Source organism: Leptonychotes weddellii, chromosome 1 (genome assembly GCF_054177405.1).
Source record: "Leptonychotes weddellii isolate Sample4059 chromosome 1, ASM5417740v2, whole genome shotgun sequence".
NCBI classification, from domain to species: Eukaryota; Metazoa; Chordata; class Mammalia; order Carnivora; family Phocidae; genus Leptonychotes; species Leptonychotes weddellii.
The window spans coordinates 11,818,548-11,842,141 of NC_138369.1; the positions used below are offsets into that span (position 1 = coordinate 11,818,548).

General features: G+C 48.7%; 2 protein-coding genes and 1 pseudogene across 7 annotated transcripts in view; all 3 read right to left on the minus strand.

Annotated features, from left to right (window-relative positions):
* PBX4 (PBX homeobox 4) overlaps positions 1-7,776 on the minus strand; it is a 33,682-nt gene extending 25,906 nt beyond the window's left edge. For 5 of the 6 annotated variants that reach the window (XM_081816270.1, XM_081816261.1, XM_081816255.1 and 2 more), the window contains exon 1: positions 7,556-7,776. In XM_081816270.1, the coding sequence (XP_081672396.1) occupies positions 7,556-7,698 (143 nt within the window). In that variant the 5' untranslated portion in view covers positions 7,699-7,776. Of the gene's footprint in view, positions 1-3,722; positions 7,378-7,555 lie in introns of those variants that run through there. The other variant, XM_081816247.1, reaches the window with a different exon arrangement.
* On the minus strand, positions 4,285-4,411 carry LOC115944656 (U4 spliceosomal RNA; annotated as a pseudogene).
* A 3,329-nt stretch (positions 7,777-11,105) lies between the features above and the next one.
* LPAR2 (lysophosphatidic acid receptor 2) lies at positions 11,106-23,453 on the minus strand. Its single transcript, XM_081816276.1, has 3 exons — positions 23,164-23,453; positions 12,343-13,084; positions 11,106-11,599 (listed from the first exon to the last, which is right to left on the minus strand). The coding sequence occupies exons 2-3, from the start codon at positions 13,082-13,084 to the stop codon at positions 11,286-11,288; spliced, it is 1,056 nt and encodes a 351-aa protein (XP_081672402.1). The 5' UTR covers positions 23,164-23,453; the 3' UTR covers positions 11,106-11,285.
* Positions 23,454-23,594: the final 141 nt, after the last annotated feature.

Consider the following 23,594-nt stretch of genomic DNA (forward strand, 5'->3'; position numbering starts at 1 on the left):
CTTTGGAGTGAAAAAGAACAAGAGCCCTTAAACCACTGGGGGGCTCAATCTGAAAGATAGGCGATAAATGAGTGTCACAAGACATTTCTGAAGAATAGATGGTAGACAGGAGCTAATGACTATTGAGCTTTCTTCTGATCCAGGGTCAATACCTTAGAAAGGTTTGAATACTTTGAGGAGTACTTATACAAGGAACAGAACAAACTTTATGCTCACTCCTTGTTTGGCAAGGAATTCAAGGCCATGCTCCATTGGACAGCAGCTAAGGCACGCAGTCACCCCATCTGAGTCCCCCTTCGAAGGCTGTGCCCCCCACTCATGCCTGATGGAGCCATGTTGCATGCCTCCATGCTCTCTGCATTCCCTGCATACATGCTTGCCCCAGCCTAGAATGCGGTACCTTCTTTTTCTGCCTGGGTAAAGCTTTGCATCCAGATATGGTCATCTCTTTGGGGCATGCTTGTGCCCCCCCTGCCTGACTTCAGCTAGATTCTAGGGTTTTATCATCCACACTCATCTTACTGCCAGGTGGCCTCCCTCGCTCTGACTAATTCCTTATCTGGCTAATTCCTTGTCACACTTTCTCTGGTCCCCATCCCCAGCACCATACTCTCCAATGTCTGCCATTCCTGAATCCATGAGCTTTTGGGAATCATGGTTGTATCCCCGGGCCTGGCACAAAATGAAGTCTTACTGAGTAAATGAGATTAAATCCACGAGAATGAAATTTAAAAAACATCTTCTTTAGCTTTAGCCCAACTGTCCAATCTCCCATAGCACCTGTGATCACCTTCTAGCTCCTGTGAGCAGGAAGTGATGTCATATTCTAGTGAACCCCTGGGAGCTCTGGGAAAGTCAGGGAGGGTGGCAGGCCAGCACCGGTGTTCCAGAGAACACAGCCAAATCTCTATCCAACCACCTCCTAGTTGTCTGACTTCAGGCAAGTTCCTACTCAGGTCCAGTTCTTTATCTAGAAACTCTGTGAAAGGGGCATCTGGGTGGCTCACTCATTGAGTGTGTCCCTTCGGCTCAGGTCATGGTCCCAGGGTCCTGGGATCGAGCCCCGCATTGGGCTCCCTGCTCGGCGGGGAGTCTGCTTCCCCCTCTCCCACTCCCCCTGCTTGTGTTCCCTCTCTCGCTGTGTCTCTCGCTGTCAAATAAATAAATAAAAATCTAAAAAAAAACCCAAAACAAAACTCTGTAAAGAACCCCCATTTTCTATGGTTATTGAGAAGTCTAAATGAAGGAAATCATTGTTTTCATCATCATCAATCACTGTGTTCTGACAGGCACTCAGTAACTAACTAAAATGAATGAGGGGTACTTGCTTATTTGTGAAACTTTTCTAAAACACTCTGCATGTTGTTTTACTTAATAAAACCACTTCAAAAGGGATTTTGCTGTGGCTTTAGGAAATTTAAAACCAACAAAATTCAATTCTTTGGAAAAGTACTCCAAAGACAGCAAGACTTTCCTTTGGCACTAGACCAAGCCAAGCTAAGCCAACCCTAAGAGCAAAGCGAAAACCCACAAGCAGGTTAAGAAGAGACTGCTGGCATTAAGTTGACTGGGATCTAACGAACTTCCTTAAGGATGGTGAAAAGAAAAATTTCAACTCTGAAATTCTACTTCCCAGGTTTGGACTACTAGACACTATCTTGCTAACACTATCTAGCTTTGGGAAATTCCAAACCATAAATTCCTTCTCTGATTCCCCACATGCTTTGAATAGGCATGCTGAAAGCTGAATGCTCACTGACAGAACTGGAATACTAAATATGGGGATACAGACCTTTAGAAAAGGGGCACACCATTCAGTTGACAGTTTACACCTTGCCACTTGGGTAAGTTCTAAGGTCAAAATTAAATAATCTCCTTTTATTTATTATTCATTTTTTAAAAAAGATTTTATTTATTTATTTGACACACAGAGAGTGAGAGAGCACAAGCAGGGGGAGCAGAAGAGGGAGAGGGAGAAGCAAGCTCCCCGCTGAGCAGGGAGCCCGCTGTGGGGCTCGATCCCAGGACTCCGGGATCATGACCTGAGCTAAAGGCAAACGCTTAACCGACTGAGCCACTCAGGTACCCCTAAAGTATCTCCTTTTAATAATCAGAATTTAGTCTGTATTATAGACAATGCCAATATGTAAAATACTGGAGGAATTAAGAAAGTCATGCAAATTTCTACTAGTAGAAAATACCTAACATATCGCATATGTAAAAATCAAATTAAAAAAGAAATTCAGAGAAATCTTTTCTTCCTAAGAAAAGCTATGAAGGTCCTTAATTGTAGTACCTGTTATGTTGTCTAAAAGCCAACTTCTGAATATAATCTTTTTAGTTTCTTTTTTTTAAAGATTTTAAAAATTTATTTATTTGACAGAGAAAGAGAGAGACAGCACAAGCAGGGGAAGCAGCAGAGGGAGAGGGAGAAGCAGGCTCCCCTCTAAGCAAGGAGCCCAATGTGGGGCTTGATCCCAGGACCCTGGGATCATGACCTGAGCCGAAGGCAGACACTTTAACTGACTGAGCCACCCAGGCACCCAGAATTTTTTTAGTTTCAAGTACACCACCCCATATACTACATTACTTGCTCTTAAAGAGATATGATAGTGGCCATTCTCCATCATCCCTTTATTCAATATATATAAAGGGGTTTTTTGCCCTAAAACCTATTCTCATTCCCCAGCGGTCATTTTCTATTGCACTCAAGTTCTACAAACACAAAGTTGGGCTGTGGTTTCATAGATGCTATAAAGGAAATACAGAAACAACTCTGGAACTTCCACAGCCTGATATCCTTGGATTGAAAATGTAAACAGACCCTGAAACAACAGGGTCTGATGGCCCCAAAGCAAGATTTTCATTAAGAGAAAAAAAATAAACTATTTTCTGAATTTTATTTGTTCATTTCTAATTTTCTTTCTATATTAAGTAGGCAAAACAATGCTAATATGTGACCCTTGTGATTAATTTAAAATCCATTATGCCTACAAACATAACTTAGGTTCCAAAATAACTTTCATTTGTCAGAGTAACCAACTACTAGGTAAACTAATTCATGAAAATTGAAATAAATGGGATGCTATTATCTCCACTTTTTTTTTTTTTAAAGATTTTATTTATTTATTTGAGAGAGAGAGAATGAGAGAGAGCACATGAGAGGGGGGAGGGTCAGAGGGAGAAGCAGACTCCCCGCCGAGCAGGGAGCCCGATGTGGGACTCGATCCAGGGACTCCAGGATCGTGACCTGAGCTGAAGGCAGTCGCTTAACCAACTGAGTCACCCAGGAGCCCCTATTATCTCCACTTTTGACAGCCTGACCTCTCCAAGTGTGGTTTGGGATCAGCAGCATTGGCACCCTTGGGAGTCTGTTAGAAACATGGATTATTGGGCCTCCTTGGGACCTGCTACATCAGAACTTGCATTGCAATAAGATTCCCACAGAAATTTGCTGTATGTCCAGCCGGAAATGTTCTCTATCTGTGCTAATATGGTAGCCACTAGTCACTTGTGGCTACTGAGCATTTGAAATGTAGCTAGTGCAACTGAGTAACTGAGTATTTAATTTTAATTCATTTTAATTTAAAAAGACATAGTGAATGGCTACCACATTGAACAGTATAGCTCTCTAGCGAATCAGTGTGTACCTGTAAGCAAAGGGTCAAGAAGTGACCACTACAGCCAAATCTGCTAATCCAGCAACACACAGCACAACTCACCTGTCGTTCCAACATGCAGAACGACTTGAAGAAAGACCAGTCCTCTTCAGCTGCTCTTCCAGAACATCAGGTATGGAGCATGGATCTCCAGATGATACTGTGACCATTCTGCTTCCTTTCTCAATCAGGTTTCCAAAATTTACCCCTCAGCTCTAGAGTTTCCATACTGATTTCTTTGAAATCTTACTACTGGACCAAAAAAATGAGTCCACCAGCCTTTGATGAGAGAGCTTCCAGGCTGTGGGGCACCTGAGGCCTGAGGATCCTCAAGGGTACAGTACATGAACACACTGTTGGCAGTGGGAGTGGGGGAGGGCCCAGAGCTTGCAACAGATTTTTATGACCCAAACACTGGTTAAGAACCCTGGGAGGAAGGAAGAATTCTGGCGCCTGACAGTCTTGACAGAGGGCCCTCAACCCTGTCTAATAACCCTCATAAACCCCTCATAAAGGTAGTCAAAGAAGCAAATGAAATAAACTATGTAGAAACTGTAAAATGTTGTAAAATTTATTACTATAAAAAAACAAAGCTATACATGATAGAGCAAAATATTCAGACAATCCTTGGCAAATGAGATAAAATTTTCTGCCTTATTCGTCTCACACAAGAAATGGGAAAAGTTTTCAATTAGCAATAATCGCACCTCGGATAAACCTCATTGGCTACGATACTGCCACTGGGCAAAGCTCTCACACAAGAAATGAATAAGCACATCATCAGTGAACGGTTCCAAATCAGAAAACACAGAATGTACCTTCTCCGGGAAGAGCTTAGGGTATAGCTGAAGTTCAGAAGATCATTCAAAAAGACTGGTTATCTCTCACATAGGAAGTCTCCAGCTGACTTGGGCTGAATCTAAACTAGGCGGTGTATTCCAAAGACCCTTACAGTCCACTATCAGTGTAGTCCAACGGAAAAACAATATACAGTTCACTATTCCAAGACAATTCAGCTATAATGACAAAATGAATAATGCACAAGCACTTGGAGCTGCCTTCCAAATAATGCAGAAAGGTGTAAGAATTCTGGTTTAAGGAGAATAGGTGTGCTTTCCCTCTTTAAACACACTTACAGTGACAAAAGTTTGAAAGGTCCTCGCATGCAAGATGAAAAACTCTTTCTTGCTAGACAGTTGAGCTAAACTGACTCCAGGGGCTACGAGGGGTTCAGCAGGCACACCGAGAGAGGGGGCAGGGTCAGAAAGACTTGCAAAAGCCTCACCCAGTTGGTTGATCAGGACAGACACAATCTGCTTCCCCTCCCAGGTTGATAACCTACCAGGCTGCAGAGTTTACTATGAGGAAAAGACCCACCCAAGCTATTTGCTCCAGAGTAAAGTGATCCCTGTGAGGACTGAAGACTGCTGTCTGGACTTGGGTGACTTCTAGGGCCTTGAGTTCAGACTGTTGTCTGGACTTGGGTGACTTTTAGGGCTATATCCAAAGAAGTGGGGCAGATCTGAAGTTCCTAAGTCTCAAAATAAAAGACCCAGGGGCCTTTCTACCTCAGAAAGAAACCAGGAAACAACTAACAACCATGTTGTCATGCATATATAATGTCCCACTACTCAATTTCCTAGCCTTAAAAGAAAAAAAAAAAAAGCTATCTTCAAGAATAGCAAGAAAGACGTGACTGACTGTACACCATTCTAAAGCCCATCTAGGGGAGGTCTGGATTGCTATAAGAAAACAAGTGTAGCCTTGGGGCTGTAATGGGGTGACAAATGCTTGAGGAAGGCCACACTTGAGCAGAGCTCACTCCTTAAGCAGCTCCCTATCTAGAACAGAAGGAACTCAGAGAACTCCACAAACACTCAAAGCACTGCCTCTTGTGGTTCCTGTGTGTGAAGGGCCCACTTTCCCCTCCTTGGCCCCTCCTAAACCTTCCAGAATCTTTAGTGCCACAAACTTTACTATATGCTAGGTGCTACGCATTGTGCACAGCCCTGGGAATACAAAGGAAAATAGGACAAAGCCCCTGCTCTCAGACTAGTCTAGCAGACAGGGCATCACACAAGGGCACCCTCTCCTGGCCCATCTCTTTTTTTCTGCTGGTGCCAGGAATCACCTCTACTCAGCACACACCTGTTATGACAGCTATTTATAAATTAGTCTCCCACACATTCCCACTTCTCAATGAGCTCTGAGAGGGCAGAGAACATCTTAGCCATCCTGGTTTCTCTAGCACCTAGCACAGTGCTCCAACAAGTAGAATGAAAATAGTAAGGGAGGAGGGGGATAACACTCTTAACTTTTCAGATAGAGGCTATGAAACTGCAGAGAGTGGATAGTCCACTAGAAGCAAAGGAAAGTTTGAAGAACAAATGCATGCTGAATCCACCTTTTCTTTGTCTCCTCCTTCCTGTGACTGCTGCTCACTTGGCTTTGGCATAACCCCGCCTCCCTAAAGGGCTCTAGTGACTGCACAAGTCCACACAACCACACCCTGGTCCCATCCCCAGGGGTCATCCTTCACCCCCAAACAGGCCTCATTCAACAAGGCCTCATCCTCCAAAAGGACTTCGGTCCTTTCCTATTTTCTAGTAATTTAAGCAGACCCCAAACACAATGGATTGCCTTGTGAAGCAGATTCTACCATTCCTGGCTGGATGACAAGTGGTGGGTAGAGGGAGGTAAGACAGGTCGTCTTTTTTTTTTTTTAAGATTAAAAAAAATTATTTATTTGACAGAGAGAGAGCACAAGCCGGGGGAACAGCAGGCAGAGAAAGAGGAAGAAGCAGGCTTCCCGCTGAGCAAGGAGCCCGATGCGGGGCTCCATCCCAGGACCCTGGGATCACGACCTGAAGCGAAGGCAGTCACTTAACCGACTGAGCCACCCAGGTGCCCCAGGACAGGTTGTCTTAAAACTGCTTTGATTCTTTTCACTGCAATTGAAATAAAATCCAAACTCCTTCCTGAAACTCCTTCCTGAGACTTGTGGGCCCCGTGTGGTCTGGTTCCAACCTCTCTCCAAATTGAACTCAGGACTTTAAGTCTCTGGCTCTGCTTTCTTCCAGCTCTTTCCCACCTCGGGGCCTCTGAAAGTGCTGTGTTCTCTACATCTGACTTCCCACAGCATGCTATTCCTTTTCTTCGAGGTTTTCTCACAATGTATACTTAGTTTTTGCTACTTACTTTCTCTCCCTCTAACTATGAGCTTGAGAGCAGGGACTATGTCAGCACCCAGCTGGGTGTCCCCCACACAGTGTCTAATAAATATTTGCTCAGTTAACAAAAAGGCAGCTCTCCATCCTTCCACCCAGCTCCCCCACTAACTTCTCCTGATGGTTCACACACCAAATCACCCCCATCTCCTCATTCCTGAGTCCTACTGCCCACAACTCACTCTCCATTATCTGCCCTCAAAACTTCCCACCTCAGAAGTCCCACTAATGCATCCATTTAGCTGTCCATCCCTCACAAATCCCATCTCTCAGCCCTTACAGCCCCCTGCTCTCCTCTTACCCCTTACATTCCATAAACCCCGAAACCGCCTTTCACCATACACCTCCCCATCCACACACTCCCCTTAAACCCATTCCTCTCGCCCCAGGATGGGCCCCTAAAACCCATCACCCGCTGCTTGCCCCATAAGCCTTTCAATCCGTCGCATTTGACCTCATAAATCTCCTCGGCCTCAGAAACCCCTTTCAGTCCTCCCCGAGCCCCCACATCTCCCCTCCCCGCTCCCCGCCCACAGACGCACCCCCCCACCTCACCCTGCACCCTCCTCACCCCTCGGGCCCCCTGCCAACTTGGCCCTGGCCCCTGGGCCCACCCCCGTCTCTGCCGCGACTTTGGGTGGCCCCGCCCCCATCGAGCCCGCGCAGCACCTGGCCTGCGCCTCTTCCAGGCTCTGGTCGGTGATGGCCATGATCTGCTGCAGGACCTCGCCTGTGTCGGGGCCCGGAGGAGGCCCGGGCGGCGGGCGGCGCGGGGCCGGGGGAGGCGGCGCGGGGCGCTGCGGGGAGTCCATGGGCGGTGGGGCCGGGAAAGCGCTGAGGGGGAATCCGCCGGGCCTGGAGCGCTCACAAGGACGCCGCAGCCAACCCCCGCCACTCGCGCGCTGCGCGCGCGCGCCCCAACCCCCACCCCTCGCCACCGCTTCCAGCCAACCGCCGCCAGCCAGGAGGCCGCGCACCGCCCATGGACACGCCCCACTGTCTCCGCCAGCCAACTGCCGCCGCCCGGGCCGCCGCGCACCGCCCACAGACACACCCCTAACAGACCCTTTCAACGACCCAGGACTCGGTTGGGAGTTGCCGAGGCAACAGCTCTTCGCACCCACACCCTCCTCCTTCCACCCCCATATCTCCTCCTCCCTCACCTGCTCAGAGCAATGATTCCTGCTTAGAGACCTTCATCCTTTTTAGGGCCCCTCACATCTCCTCACAGCCCCCACACCTCCTCAGAGAGGTCCCGCATTTCCTCAGAGACGCTCAAGTCTCCTCAGAGAACCCCCCATCTCCTCAGCGCCCTCTACTCCCCACCAGAGCTCCCACTCCTCCTGAGCCCCCATTCCTCCTTAGAGCCTTCACTCCTCACAGGTTTCCATTCTTCCTCAGTGTCCCCATACCTCAAATCCCCCCACCTCCCCTGGAACCCACACATCTCTTCCGAATCCCCACTTCTCAGAGTACCCCACTCTTCCTTCAAGCCACCCCTTCCTTCTCAGAGATCCGATTCTCAGATCCCCACCAACACCCACCATTCATCTCCAGAAGCCTTGAGTCCCAGACCCCTCCTCAGTCCCCTAGTGGTCCCCTCAGTCTCAGCCCCATCAGATGGGTCACTAGGGCTCCCAGCCTCCCGGCCCTTCCCCTTGGAGCTTTCCACGAGGTGTGCAGGTGTGTGCGGTGATGGTGGCTGAGTGATTTTCTCAGCTGCACAAATCAATTCTCCTTTCAAGGTCCGGCGTATAAATGACCTCGGTTTTATTCATTCTCTCCATTTACCGCAATCTGGACCTAGAATACCCAAGCACGCGGTCACTGAACTACTGAAGGATGCTTCCTGAGGGTCTCCTCTGAGGTGTACTCCAAGTAAGAGTGAATCTCCACAGGTCTTTATTTCTAGCCATTAGAACTCATGGCGTCAGAGAAGGATCGTCCTGTGAGAGAAGAGGAACGGACTGGACGTGAATCACTTCTCCAAAGTCATTGGGACCTGCTGGAGCTTGTTTGCTTTGAGGGCAGATTCCAGATGCAGGCTCATAAAGAGTCCTCAGCCTCTCTGGGAACCCTTCAGGGCAGGGCCCATCTTCTTCCCTTTGCTGCTGGAGAGGAAACTCAAAACATCTGGGGTGATTGGATTGGAGGACTCCAAAAAAAAGACAGCAGCGAATGGAAATGAGTGATGTGGGCCAGTGTTAGGAACCACTTCGAAAGCTCCCTGATTAAGGAAACCCAACACTGGGCCCCAGTAAGAGGAAGTACTAGAACGTGTGGGGCCCATGGAGAGCTGTTGCCCTGCGCAAAACTTCAGCCCTGCACAGGAAGCCTAAAAGTTGTGGGTAATTTTGGTGTTCTTCAGAGAACAGTGGTGGCGGCATGGGGCTGAAAGCTTTAGGGGCCAAAGCTTAAAGGGCGGAGAGACCTACAAGGGAGGGAAAAACCAATGGGACAAGATGCCAAAGGAGACCAGAGGAGTGTGGGTTAGAACCTGGGGAAGCTGATGTAAGAGCAAGTGAAACACAGAGCTGCTTTTGGGAGGACTTCGGGTCCCCACCCCATAGGAATTGGCTTTGGCACCCAAAGTGTCTGTCTGTCCAGTAGGCCTGGAGCTCCACAGAGGTAAGGACTGCATCTTTCATGGTCCTATGCCCAGGCCCATGGTGTACAGGGCTCGCTTGGGTCACCATCTCTGGAGATTCTGGCCTCTGGCCCTGGAAGTCCTGCTGTCCATCTTGGATCCTGAAGTACCCAGCAACCCAGTTCATTCTTGCCTCCACACAGAGCTGTCTTAGGGCAGGGGAAGTTTTCTCCAACGGAAACCTAGCCCCATTTAATGTAGAAGGACTTTGATGTTTTTGGTTCTTCCACGATATGTACTTTAGTGGTTTAAGAATTTGGCCTCTAATGGGAGGCCTGAGTCCACATTCTAGCTGTTATTTAGCATGTGAACCTTGAGTAGAGCTATAACCCTGTCTCCTCCCTGGTGAAGTGGAAGCAGAGAATCCAGATTCTGGTCTACACTGTACCTGGCAGGGTGCCTCCATGAGCATCTGAGAGGGGGCTCATCATGGCATGTCTGAAGACTTGGGGGGCTGTGAGGTGAGGTGAGGAAAACCAGGCTGAGGTCGTGACCAACTTGGGACATTGTGGGGATCCAAAACTCTTTCTCCAGGGGCCTCTCTTTAGTCCCTTGATTCATCTCTGTGACCCTTGGAAGCTGTGTAACCACAGGCCAGATTGCAACCTCTCTGAGCCACGAAGTGTGCATCCGCACCACAAGATGAAAGTAATGATTAAATAATGCACCTACAGTGCTTATCAGTGTGCCAGGCACATCCGAGGAGCTTGAGAAATGGCAGCTCTCAAATCCTGCATCCTGCTCCACGGGCTCCACTCCCCCCGGCCCGTAGGTATGGATGGATGTAGGTGGTGGGGTGTGCAATGGGATGGACACGCCTGACCGTTAATAACCCGGACCCAGACGAAAGGGCAGGCAGGAGAAAGAGGGCTCATGCAGGTCAGAGACCACTGTGGGCTCCAGAGGACAGAGACAGACGGGGGCGGGGAGTTAGAGGCAGGGGAACACACAGAACGGATGCAAGACCTCCAACAAGAGAGATGGAGAGGGGCGCCTGGCTGGCTGTCAGGAGAGCCTGCCACTCTTGATCTCGGGGTTTTGAGGTCGAGCCCCATGTTGTGTATAGGATTTAAAGAGAGAGAGAGAGATGGAATAACAGCCGTGCAGAGCTCAAGAGGAAAGAGAACAGGGCTGAGGAGATCCCAGCCTAGCCCGAGCTGAGGCGGACAATTCTGGAACACAGGGACAGACGGACTATCTGAGCTGATGACAGAAAATGCTCTGGAGACCTCAGTGGAAAGAAAGGTTTACTCCTTATATCATGCTCTCCCCACAGACCCTCCTCAATTCTAATTGGGACAGGCAAGACCCCAGAGGCTGCAAGGGGCCAAAAACCTTTTCCCAGCTCATGCGCAGCACCCCTCAGTCTGTGCCCCTAAAGAATCAGCTTCGGGCAGATGGTGCATCCATGGGCCATCCTTGTCACCCTGTCGCACTGGGCAGAGTGGCCTGAGAGAGCCCTCATCTCCCCCATCTTTAACACCCACACCACCACAGACAAAGAAGTGGTCCACAGGGTATACCAGGAATGTGCAGTTAAAAAGTGTCAGTTAAAAAACTCCACAACCTGAGATGATTGAAGAGCAGATTCCTGAACCCCCTCTGACTCTCTCCTGGGCATTTAGAGGTGACCCCACACCCCCGGGCCCCGGAGGCAGGCAGAGCTGTGGGCCTGGGGAAGGCTGGCAGGGGCGTCGTGCCACGGCGGACTGAGGGTCTGTCCTGCAGCTTAGGTAGAGCCCGGTGCATCTGCTAAAGGGTGGAGTCCATCAGGGGGTGGCCATTCTCTGGAAGCATGATGCGAGTGCTGGGACCTGTTCGGGTGGAGGGTGCGTAGCGGGCAGACTTGTGGGTGGACCGGCGAAGGCACAGACCGCAGAGGAGGCGGCGGAAGGTGCGGCGCATCTCAGCATCTCGGCATGAGTACACCACGGCATTGACCAGTGAGTTGGCCTCAGCCAAGAGTAGGAAATACTTCTCCACGGCCAGAACGTTGCAGGACTTGCAGCCCAGACCGTCCAGGAGCAGCACCACCTGGCCTGGCGTCCAGCAGACCACGAACGCCCCTGCAGGATGGAGCCTGAGGTGAGCGGGGCCAGCTCTGGGGGCCCAGCACCCCAGCTCAGAGCTCAGGGCTCGGGGCGGGGGTCCTCCAGAGCTCAGACAACAGCTGTGTAGTTTGCAGGGCCACAGCGGCCTGACACCTTTCTCTGATGTGTCCGCCAGAAAGGGATGCCTTTCCTGACTGGTACATGGTAGACAGGGCGCTGGACATTTCTACATGGAGATTTGTTCTGTGGGGGAAAGGAGGTCACTGTGGGACAGGCCAGTTACCAGGTGGGGGAAAGAGGGGTCATGGGGAAGAGTCACTCCTTGTTCTTGGGGTAGGGGCGTGTATCCTCACAGGATGCACGTGTCGCCTCCCCCACTCAGACCACTCTACAGCCAGACTGACCTCATCGCTCCCTGCTAAGAACTCGGGAGGGCTTCCCACGGAACTCAGAACAAAATCTGACTCTTGCCTGTGCCCTTCGAGGCGGTGCTGACCACCTCTCCTGCTTCTCTCCAGCCACTCGGGCCTCCTCCTCCTCCTCCTCTTATTTGGAGGCATTTGGCCCGGTCCTGTGGGGCTCTCACCTTCTGTTCCCTCGGCCTGGAACTCTTCCCTTCCCCAGCATTCAGGTCTCTGCTCAGATGTCACCTCCTTGGAGAACATTCCCCACCCAAATGATCCCCTCCCATGTCTCGTGGGAGTTGGGGGGGCAGCAGGGTTCCTGCAACCCTGGGCCAGCTGAGGGCACTCACTCACCCAGGATAATGACAACGGTCTTGACCAGGCTGAGTGTGGTCTCTCGGTAGCGGGGGTGGCAGCTGACGTGCTCCGCCATGCGCTGCACCCTCCGCCTCACATAGAAGAAAATGCGGGTGTAGACAGCCACCATGAGCAGGAAGACAAGCAGGCTGGACAGGGCCCAGACGGCCAGGTAGGAGCGGCTGAGCAGGGGGGCCATGCGTGAGCAGCGGTCCAGGGCACAGAGGCAGTGCCACGAGTGGGCGGGCAGCAGCCCCAGGCCCAGCGCGGCCACCCACACCCCCACGATGAGCAGGACGACACGGCCGCGGGGCAGGCGACTGTGCAGCTGCACGGCCATCACGCTGCGGTGCCTCTCCACGGCGATGGCTAGCAGGGTGGCCACCGAGGCGGTCAGGCTCGTGTCCAGCAGGCCTTGCCGCACGAACCAGCCCTCCAGCGAGAGCCGGGCGGTGCGAGGCCCCGTGTGGAACATGAGGAAGAGGTAGGCCACGCCAGCAAAGAGGTCGGCTGCGGCCAGGTTGCCGAGCAGGTAGTAAATGGGCTGGTGGAAGCGGCGGTTGGAGGCGATGGCTGCGATGACCAGCAAGTTGGTCAGCAGCACCAGCACGCTGACAGTCAGCCCCAGGGCCACCACAACCACATCCTTGGGCCGCCAGTGGGAGCTGAGCTCCTTGCCACTGTTGTTGTAGAAGAAGCCGATGGTCTCATTGTAGTAACACTGGCCCATGGTGACCATCTGGAGGCACAGAGGGAGAGGTCAGTGCAGGTGGCATTTGTTGGAAGGACCCAGGAGGAAGCAGCAGCCGGAGGGGAGGGTCAGGACAGGAAGGGCAAGGGTCGCGAACTCAGATGCCTCAGGGTAAAGTGGCGGTGGTGGGTGATGTGGGAAACAAAGGCAGAAGAAAAATTATTAAATTTCCTTACTACCTACAGCCCATTGACAAGTCCTTGAAACAGGCAGAGTGACATTCCTCTGGGGACCCAACTGTCTCGATGTTAATACTTTGCTAAGGGCAAAAGACAATCCTAGCCCGACACCCCCCCCGCCCCCCGACCCCAGGATCCTGTAAGTCTACTTTAACATATAAACATTCCTTTGGAAATGTCCTTTATTTCTATCCTCCAAGATACGTGTTGGCAATCATCCCCCAAGCATATGGCCCACCGACATACATCGGAAGGGTCTCATGACTAAGGTTTTATCAGATGGTAATAAATGACCTTTCCCCAACAAGAGCAAGCCCGTTCAAGGTCCTGGAAACCTTGCTTCCAGAATTCCTTAGAGACTTAGGGATCCCTAACCCCTTCCCACCTTGAAAGTATACAATGGGCCACCCCTCATGACCACCTTTTTGCACCAAAGATGTCTCAAGAATTCTTTTCTTGGCCGTCGGCTTTGAACCCTAACATTCTTTCCTACATCAAATGGTGCCCAATGTAGGGCTTTGAGTCCAGAGTCACACTGGACTCTGAGCCTCGGTGCAAACTTGCTGAGTACTTTTCTCTCCTCTTCCTTTACTTTCATTCCAGGGGCCCTTCAAGGAGTACGGTCTTACTGGAACACTTGCATGTCGATTGCTCAGGCTGCAATCCTCTAGCCCGTGGCTACTCTACCGGGAGGAGAAAGTCTGCCTTTTGGCTGGAAGTTAGTACCTGGCCGGAATGGTAATTAGACCCAGAAACTTGATGCCCTCTCTTTATTCCTGTCCTTATACAAAGTTGTCTGTCTTGGGCATGGGACAGCCACCTAAGTCACCAGGACGGCTGCCAATCTTGAGAGTCCCGTGTCAGGAGGCGCCTGGGTGGCTCAGTTGGTTAAGCGACTGTCTTCGGCTCAGGTCATGATCCTGGAGTCCTGGGATCGAGTCCCTCATTGGGCTCCCGGCTTGGCAGGGAGTCTGCTTCTCCCTTTGACCCTCCCCCCTTTCATGCTCTCTCTATCTCATTCTCTCAAATAAATAAATAAAATCTTAAAAAAAAAAAAAGACTCCCACATGAGGTTTACTCCTGATTGATCTAATATGATCCCTTTCACATCCCTGGTCTAGCCATTTCTGGCCATGGGACCTCCACTGGGAGCCGGCCAAAACCAGTACCCGATTGAATGAAAACCCAACCGGGACTGTTTCCTAGGGAAGCTGGCTATAAGGACTACATGTGTTGGAATGTTGCTTAGATCATGATGGACTTCTATGTTTACCGTGTTCCGTCAATGTCCTCTAATAACTACTTAAGCTACAAAATTTGGTAATTTCCCCTTGTAAAACTTTTCTAGTGTTCTCCATGAGTTAAAAATGGCGGGTTCTTAAAGGCAAGGTAAAATAAGGTGTGACCTTGACAGTATGACCTTCAAGGCACGGTATTTCGGTTCATATGCCAGGCACCCATCTGTAGCCTAGGATGCAATGGGGAAGCAGGGGAACACTAGCATCCCTCCTACAGGGGCCTTTAACGGTGGTGGTGGTCATTTTGTTTGGGGGACTTTGACACCAGGAACCTCTCACATATCCTGTGCGTGGGATGATACCTGGGAGTCGGGGTGGGGGGGGCAGGGAATTTTCTAGGTAATGGACCTTCTCTTCAGTTCCCAAGGACTCTCATTTGGGGTGCCTTTTAACCCACTGGAAACAATTCAGATCGCAAAACTTAGGAAAGGACCGGGCTCCTGTAACCCTGCATGGCCTCAGTGGGATCTATCAGATCTTTTCTGCAGGAAATAGGGTAAATGGACCTAGGGTACCTTCACTGTTCATACCTAGGCCTTCATTGCTCTACACCGGGACCCCGACCTAAGGGCCTCTTGCAGACTGTGTTTGCCCGAACGTGTTGACTAGCAAACTCCCCCTGACATATTGGATGATAATTATCTAAATAGGCCTCCTCCAAATAAACCCAGGTTGCTGGAGAAAACGCAGGCCATCCCTAGCAAAGGGGACTCTGACTCTCTCTCTCACTGTTCCTCCTCCTAATAGATGTGGGGGCTTCTCCCTCACTCATTTTCCGGGGTTAATGGCTATAACTAGAGCCAGCTGTGCTTAGTCTACCTTGGGACAGGGTACTTTAAGGAATATTCCCAAGTAGCTGCCAAAACTCCCTTTGTTTCAGGGAAATTCCCTGTCTTCTCTGGCCTGACAAGGACTGTCTGTTCCCCCTTGTTGGCGGGAAAACATGGTGTTCGCTCCTCTGTTGGAGCTGATGAACTCTAGAACTGGGAACCCTTTCTGGGTCTTCTAGCAGCACTTTGCCTCTTCTGCCTTCCCCTCCCCCTCCTCCTGTTTTCGCACCACCTTGGGCGTGGCCTACATAACTGGCTTCTATACCAGGCTCGGTGCCTCCAGCACCACTGGCTTCTCCTCCTACCCTCACTATCAAGGAGTGTGGACCTAACACCACCCACTCCTGATTTCTCCACCAGTATCTCAGGTAAAATTTGACAATGGGGAGGATCCAGGTGGAACATAACTCAGTATTTAAACTAAGTTAAGTTTGTTGGTTTAATTAAGATAGACGGGTCTTTTCAAGTTATCAGCACTAAATGTGAAACTTTTATTCTGTCTAGGCTTACTGAAGGTCAAATAAGTTCGTGTTATCTCTTAGCGAAAAGATGACAAAAATGATGGTTGTCTTTCTCGTCAAAGTTTTCATAGGTAATTGTTAAGATAGCTTTCAAAGTCTTTGATAACCTGAAACTTTAAAGTTTTGCTTGGATGATAAATGGGATTAAATTCATTGGACATCTAGGTCTTTTCCAAATAGGATAAAGTGCTAAATCATTGATAACTGACATAGGTTTATGCTTTTGACTTCTTATTCCAAAGAAACAAGGAATATTTGGGTCTGCTGGTAAACATGCTTTGTGCTTAACCGGTTCATAAAATTGCTGTCTAAAGAGTTCTGGTGAAACAGCTCACAATTGGTTACTACTTAGTTTTCACTGGAGACTAAGGTTTCTTTTTTTTTTTTTTAAGATTTTATTCATTTATTTGAGAAAGAGATAGCGAGAGAAAGCACAAGTGGGGAAGAGAGGGAGAAGCAGGTGATCCCAGGACTCTGGGATCATGACCTGAGCCGAAGGCAGTCGCTTAACGGACTGAGCCACCCAGGTGCCCCGAGACTAAGGTTTCTAAGAGTGAAAAATTCTACTAACTGTAATTAAGACTGATGGAAATAAGAAAAGCAACTCTGCATATGAAAGAAAGATCTAAGGATTGGAAATACATTTTTGTTGAAGGTAAAAGAAGGTAATTTTGTCCTAAATGAAACTGGTTGTTTAGAAAGAAATGGCTTGGGACAAAATCTGAATGCAAAGGAAAGTTGTAGGTTTGTGATGGGAAATCTTTGGAAAAATTTTAGGTGTGGTCAGGATGGACTAAGATTGAAGTGAATGGATTTTTTTTTTTTAAGATTTTATTTATTTATTTGACAGAGAGAGACACAGCAAGAGAGGGAACACAAGCGGGGGCGGGGGGTGGGAGAGGGAGAAGCAGGCTTCCCGCAGAGCAGAGAGCCCGACGTGGGACTCGATCCTAGGACCCTGTGATCATGACCTGAGCCAAAGGCAGACACCCAATGACTGAGCCACCCAGGCGCCCCAGGATTTTTTTTTTTAAGATTTTATTCATTCATTTGACAGAGAGCACAAGTAGGCAGAGTGCAGGCAGAGGGAGAGGCAGAAGCAGGCTCCCCGCTGAGCAGAGAGCCCAATGCAGGGATGCAGGGCTCAATTCCAGGACAGATGCTTAACACACTGAGCCTCTCAGGCGCCCGACCATCCCTAATCCTATTTAGGCATGTGCTTTAACAAACTTCCCCAAGATTGAAATCGTGAACAAAGTCTCATTGACTAATTAGGCCTATTTGTTTGGTATGTTACATTCTGGTATAAGGTCATCATCACTCGATATTATGGCTATTGAAGTGTTATATGTCACAGAAATAACTGAGTTTCCTTGTCAATTGCATCATAATGAACTCTCATATCAGATCATTAACAATGTCCATTTCTGAGCTTTTGTCATTTATAGTTTTTCTTATTCTCTTGCAAAATGAGTTTCATCTTAGGGGCACCTGGGTGGCTCAGTCGGTTAAGTGACTGCCTTCAGCTCAGGTCATGATCCTGGAATCCCGGGAAGAGTCCCATATTGAGCTCCCTGCTCGGCGGGGAGTCTGCTTCTCCCTCTGACCCTCCCCCCTCCCATGCTCTCTCTCTCTCAAATAAATAAAATAAAATCTTTAAAAAAAATGAGTTTCATCTTCAAGGAGATTCATAAAAAGGACTTTTAGGACAAATACAGGAATTTAATATCTTTAAGATCAAAACTGAAATGGGTAAGAATTTCCAGAACTAACTAAAAAGCTGCATTCAAATTAAACAAGAATTAGTACCATGGTACTAAATGAACTAAAATGATGATTATAGTTTTGTGACACTTGTTTGAAACATTGCTGGTTCTCTAATGTTCACTCTTCCAGATTAAGGAAACTTTCTCTTAAGATACCTATGACTTACAGAAATGTGATAAAAGTATTCATTTGTGAACAAATTCATGCATTTAACTTTTCTCCCTACCTGAACCCTCTGAAATTAAAAAGGTCTCAGTAAGTATTCTTTCTTCCATGGCAATCATAGTTATTTGCATAAGTTTAATAAGAATCTGTTCTCCTTTTAACAGGACACCATTGGAAACATTGGTTATTTTACCAAGGCTTTGACTGGAATGTCATATTTGAGAGAGACATGCATAGACTCAGATATGACCAAACAGCTTTAAGAAACTAAAGTTGACTGGGGCACCTGGGTGGCTCAGTCGGTTGAGCATCTGCCTTTGGCTCAGGTCATGATCCCAGGATCCTGGGATAGAGTCCCACGTTGGGCTCCCTGCTCAGCAGGGAGTCTGCTTCTCCCTCTCCCTCTGTCCCTCCCCCCTTCTTCTGTGCATGCTCTCTCTCTCTCTCTCAAATAAATAAAATCTTAACAAAAAAAAAGAAACAGGCCCATGGGGTCCTGTTATTATCCCCACAGAATAACAAGCATGAAGATTGTCTATACGAGCTATTGTGGCAATTTTTCTCAAGTTTACCTCAAGTTGTCTAGCATAGGTAAACAACAAACATTTAAAGACAATCAGATCTAGAATTTAACATCCACAAAGGTGTGTTATTGGAACATGATTTTTCTCTCTAAAATAACCCTTCTTTCCAAAGATAGCCAAATCAAGACTAATTTGTAAGTCCAATTTTGAAACCTGGAACCATAAAGCCCCTTGGAAATGTTGGTCTGATACCTTGCTTACAGAGTTCCCAGCAGCCTTACCAGGTAAGTAAAAAATGTCACTTCCTGGCAGGTGCAAGAATCTCCAGATAGTTTGGGAACCTCATGAAGAGGAATCCACCCACATCTACAGGTATTGCAGGCATGTCTGATGGCAAGCACTTGGCTTGGCTTCTGGCCTGGAGAGGCTACTAAAAGTTCAACCTAGAGATTCCTTATAAAAAGTTCCAGCAAGGGCGCCTGGGTGGCTCAGTCGTTAAGCGTCTGCCTTCGGCTCAGGTCGTGGTCCCAGGGTCCTGGGATCGAGCCCCACGTCAGGCTCCCTGCTCCACGGGAAGCCTGCTTCTCCCTCTCCCACTTCTCCTGCTTGTGTTCCCTCTCTCATTGTGTCTCCCTTTGCCAAATGAATAAATAAAATCTTAAAAAAAAAAGTTCCAGCAAAACAGATTCTAAAAGATCTGTATGATCAATCACTATTCTTGCTGAGCTTATATAAATAATTAGGCCAAGTTTGTTAAAATTGGACTTACAAATTAGTCTTGATTTGGCTATCTTTGGAAAGAAGGGTTATTTTAGAGAGAAAAATCATGTTCCAATAACACACCTTTGTGGATGTTAAATTCTAGATCTGATTGTCTTTAAATGTTTGTTGTTTACCTATGCTAGACAACTTGAGGTAAACTTGAGAAAAACTGCCACAATAGATCGTATAGACAATCTTCATGCTTGGTTTTTTTTTTAAGATTTTATTTATTTATTTGACAGAGACAGAGATAGCGAGAGCAGGAACACAAGCAGGGGGAGTAGGAGAGGGAGAAACAGGCTTCCTGCCAGGCAGGGAGCCTGATGTGGGACTCGATCCCAGGACCCTGGGATCATGACCTGAGCAGAAGGCAGACGCTTAACGACTGAGCCACCCAGGCGCCGCTTCATGCTTGTTATTCTGTGGGGATAATAACAGGACCCCATGGGCATATGATTATTTAAACAACTGGAAAATGGGATTGATTCCCCAATGATTATATAACTCAACTAGCACCTTGACCAATTCTATGTGGCTGGGATGATGAAATCATTCCCTAAAACCCAGAGCATTCCCCACTATGTAGGTTTGTGGAAATAATGGGTGACCCCACTTTCTTTATGATTGGATTGGATGATGCACTTGGGGATGCCCTTATCTCTTGACAAGTCTTCTCCCACTTGCCAGTGATTCTTTATAATTAGGATACTGTTAACAATGGACCTCAAACAAAGAGGGCTTCTTGATGGCTTTATCCCTCATAGTCATATTTATCCTAGAAGTCACCTCTATTGAGATACAATTGCAAACAAAGGCTTTAGCCAAGCATACAATAGCCCTCCTGGTAAAAGGCGCCTCAAAGCTCACTATGGGACAGTCCTTGACTAGAAGGACTTCGCATCAGGTCCAGAATATCTTAGAGACCAAAGGTCACCAATGGATGATGGAGGCCGACTTATTAAATACCAGGCTATGCTTATAGATATGCCTGAAATAATACTTAAAACCTGTCAAACTTTAAACCCAGCTACCCTTATGCCTGGACCTGACCATCGTACTTCTCTATAGAGTATAACTGTTTAGAGGTTATTGATCTTGTTTATTCTAGTCAACCAGATTTAAAAGATTCCCCTATCAAGGGGCACCTGGGTGGCTCAGTCGTTGGGCGTCTGCCTTCGGCTTGGGTCGTGATCCCAGGGTCCTGGGATTGAGCCCCACGTCGGGCTCCCTGCTCAGTGGGAAGCTTGCTTCTCCCTCTCCCACTCCCCCTGCTTGTGTTCCCTCTCTCGCTGTGTCTCTCTCTGTCAAATAAATAAATAAATAAAAGATTCCCCTATCAAAAATGCAGATGACAGTTGGTTTGCTGATGGCAATAGTTTCATGGAAAAAGGAATTAAGAAAAGCTGGGTAAGCTACAGTGCTCACTCATGCTTGCAATTGCCAAAGCCTTAAAAAGTAATACTTGTACTGACTCCAAATATGCCTTCCTAGTCCTACATGCCCACGGAGCGATTTGGAAGGAGAGGGGATTATTATCAAGCCATAACTCCCCAATCAAATATGGGCCTGAAATTAGGACTCTTCTTGAGGCTGTACACCTACCTCAGGAGGTAACTATAATTCACCTCAAAGGACATCAAAGAATATGACCTTAGCATCTAAAGGAAACAATTTGGGAGACTGTGCAGCCAAAGCAGGCAGCACAAAATAAACAAATATAAGTCTTTTACCAGTCTTAACTCCAATAAAGTCCTTAAGTCCAGCCTATTCAGACCAAGAAATGTACAGGACTGGCTTGTTAACAATGAGGGAAAAATCGGGCACCTGGGTGGCTCAGTTGGTTAAGCGACTGCCTTCGGCTCAGGTCATGATCCTGGAGTCCCTGGATCGAGTCCCGCATCGGGGTCCCTGCTCAGCAGGGAGTCTGCTTCTCCCTCTGACCCTCCCCCCTCTCATGCGCTCTCTCTCTCAAATAAATAAATAAAATCTTTAAAAAAAAAAAACAAACAATGAGGGAAAAGTCTTTATACCCAAAAATAAGCAAGGGAAGGTAATACAGGGTTTACACCAGGCTCCTGATTTGGGTAAAAAGGCCACGGAGGTGGCAAAAACTTTGCTAAGAGAAACTGTCTGTAGATTTGGACTCCCTTGGTCCCTATAAAGTGACAACGAGCCGTCTTTTATTACACAAATTCAAAAGATGGCCCTCCAAAACTGAATACCCTTGATATCTTGACTGCAGTTACAGGAGGCCCAGAATTAGATGACTGTCTCCTAACGGGACCCAATGGCTATGCGGCTCTAACTTGTGTCCATGGCTTCCCCCAGGCTGGATAGGCCACTGTACTAGGTTTTGCCTGGATGCACGGATGCATTCTTAAAACCATTACCAACCCAGCCAACCTTCCAAATTTAATGCAACGGTGGACGCGTTCTGTGTTTCATTGGTATGACCATCTAACATTCATTTTTGTTCCCTCTTTGGGACCAGAGGGTGTTGTTTGGCACATGGAAGCTCTTAATAAGTACAAGGTCAAAGCCCTAAATGACACTCAAAATAGCATTTTTCTACTAAATACTGAAGTAAAACAAACGTGTAAGGCAGTTTTACATAATAGCATGGCATTAGATGTTTTAACTGCTATACAAGGTGGAACTTCTGCTATCACAAAAACAGAATGCTGTATATACATTCCAGATTACCACAAAATATTTCTGGGTTTCTGACATGAATACTCAGATTGGCCCTTTAGATGATCCCTCTCTTTCCTTTAATGATTGGTTAAACTTCTGGACTGGAAGAGGATTTTTGTCAACTATCAAAGGACTCTTATTTGGGCTTTTCTTTTTGTTGTACTTATGTTTTGCTGTTTTCTCCCATGTCTCTCCACTTGGTGCCAACACACCTTCGCTGCCATAACTTCAAGCCAAGAGATGATCCCTTCCACTCAGGGAGATCCACACATGCAGTCTCCCTTGGATTCAGCTGCCTATGCCTTTTGTAACTCCTATATCTATATAAGCCCCAGCTGACCAATGTTGACCCGTAGGCAGGGGCATCTCTATGCTCCTATTCAGCGGCAAGAAGTTGCAGAAGGTGAGACCTTCCACCTTCAGCAACCTTAAAGATTTAAGGGTCAAAACTGTTCAGGGGGGAATGATGTGGGAAACAAAGGCAGAAGAAAAAACTATTAAATTTCCTTACTACCTACAGCACATTGACAAGTCCTTGAAACAGGCAGAGTGACATTCCTCTAGGGACCCAACTGCCTGGATGTTAATACTTTGCTAAGGGCAAAAGACAATCCTAGCCCGACCCCCCGCCCCGGATCCTGTAAGTCTATTTTAACATATAAACATTCCTTTGGAAATGTCCTTTATCTCTAAACCCAAGATACATGTTAGCAATCATCCCCCAAGCATATGGCCCACCGACATACATCGGAAGGGTCTCATGACTAAGGTTTTATTAGACGGTAATAAATGACCTTTCCCCAACAAGAGCTAACCCCCTCAAGGTCCTGGAAACCTTGCTTCCAGAATTCCTTAGAGACTTAGGGATCCCTAACCCTCTCCCAACTTGAAAGTATATAATGGGCCACTCCTCAAGACCCCAGTGGCACCTCCTTCTGCCCACGGGTCCTGTCCCCGTGCTTTAATAAAACCACCTTTTTGCACCAAAGATGTCTCAAGAATTCTTTCTTGGCGGTCCTTCTTTCCTACATCAGTGACCAGGTCGACCAGAATGGACAGCAATGCAGCCCCAGAAGTTGGGCGGCGGGTTTTGGGCGCGAGTGCTCCCAAAGCGGGAGGGGCATCGGGCCATTACGAGTGCGACGGAGGACCCTGGCGGCCTCCCAGACAAAGGGGGCGGTCAGGAAGGCGGTGGCGGGCGGGCGCCCCTGGGCTGGAGGAGGAGCTGGGACCGAGGGGAGGAGGGGGCGGTGCCCGGGCCCCACAGGCACGTGCCGCGCCCTCCCCGGGACCCGCGCCCACCCACCACTGTCAGTACCAGGCTCACCTGGGCCGCCCGTCACGCCGCAGACGGGGCGGCCTCCCGGAGGGTCGGGGTAGGCCCCAGACCCATAGCCTGGTGACCACCGCAGGAGCGGAGGAGCGTCCGGTGCGTTGAGCGCGGGCAGCCGAGAGAGCACGGGAGGCGGGGTCCGGCCCCTGTCCCTGCCTGGGCGCGGCGCCCCGCCCCCGCCACCTGGGGGAGCCCCGCCCCGTCCCCGCCACCTGGGGGAACCCCGCCTCTGCAGCCGCGGTAAGGACAGGGTCTCCCGGAACCGCAGCCCCCCCATTTCCTCCCGGCCTCACGGCCTCTGGGTCGCCCCTCCACTTCCGGCGCGGGACCCCCGCCCCCGTCCTCGCCCGCCTCACACGCACGCAGTTTAGAGCCTTCCGGGGGCTGAGTCACTCACTGCACCAGAATTCCCGCCGTGACCTCGC

What these genes read in the sequence shown, in the direction of transcription:
- LPAR2 (XM_081816276.1), bottom strand. Translation starts at nt 13,084, where the DNA reads ATGGTCACCATGGGCCAGTGTTACTACAATGAGACCATCGGCTTCTTC. An exon ending in GACCGTTGTCATTATCCTGG is followed by an intron (nt 11,600 to 12,342) that starts GTGAGTGAGTGC and finishes TCCATCCTGCAG; the next exon opens with GGGCGTTCGTGGTCTGCTGG.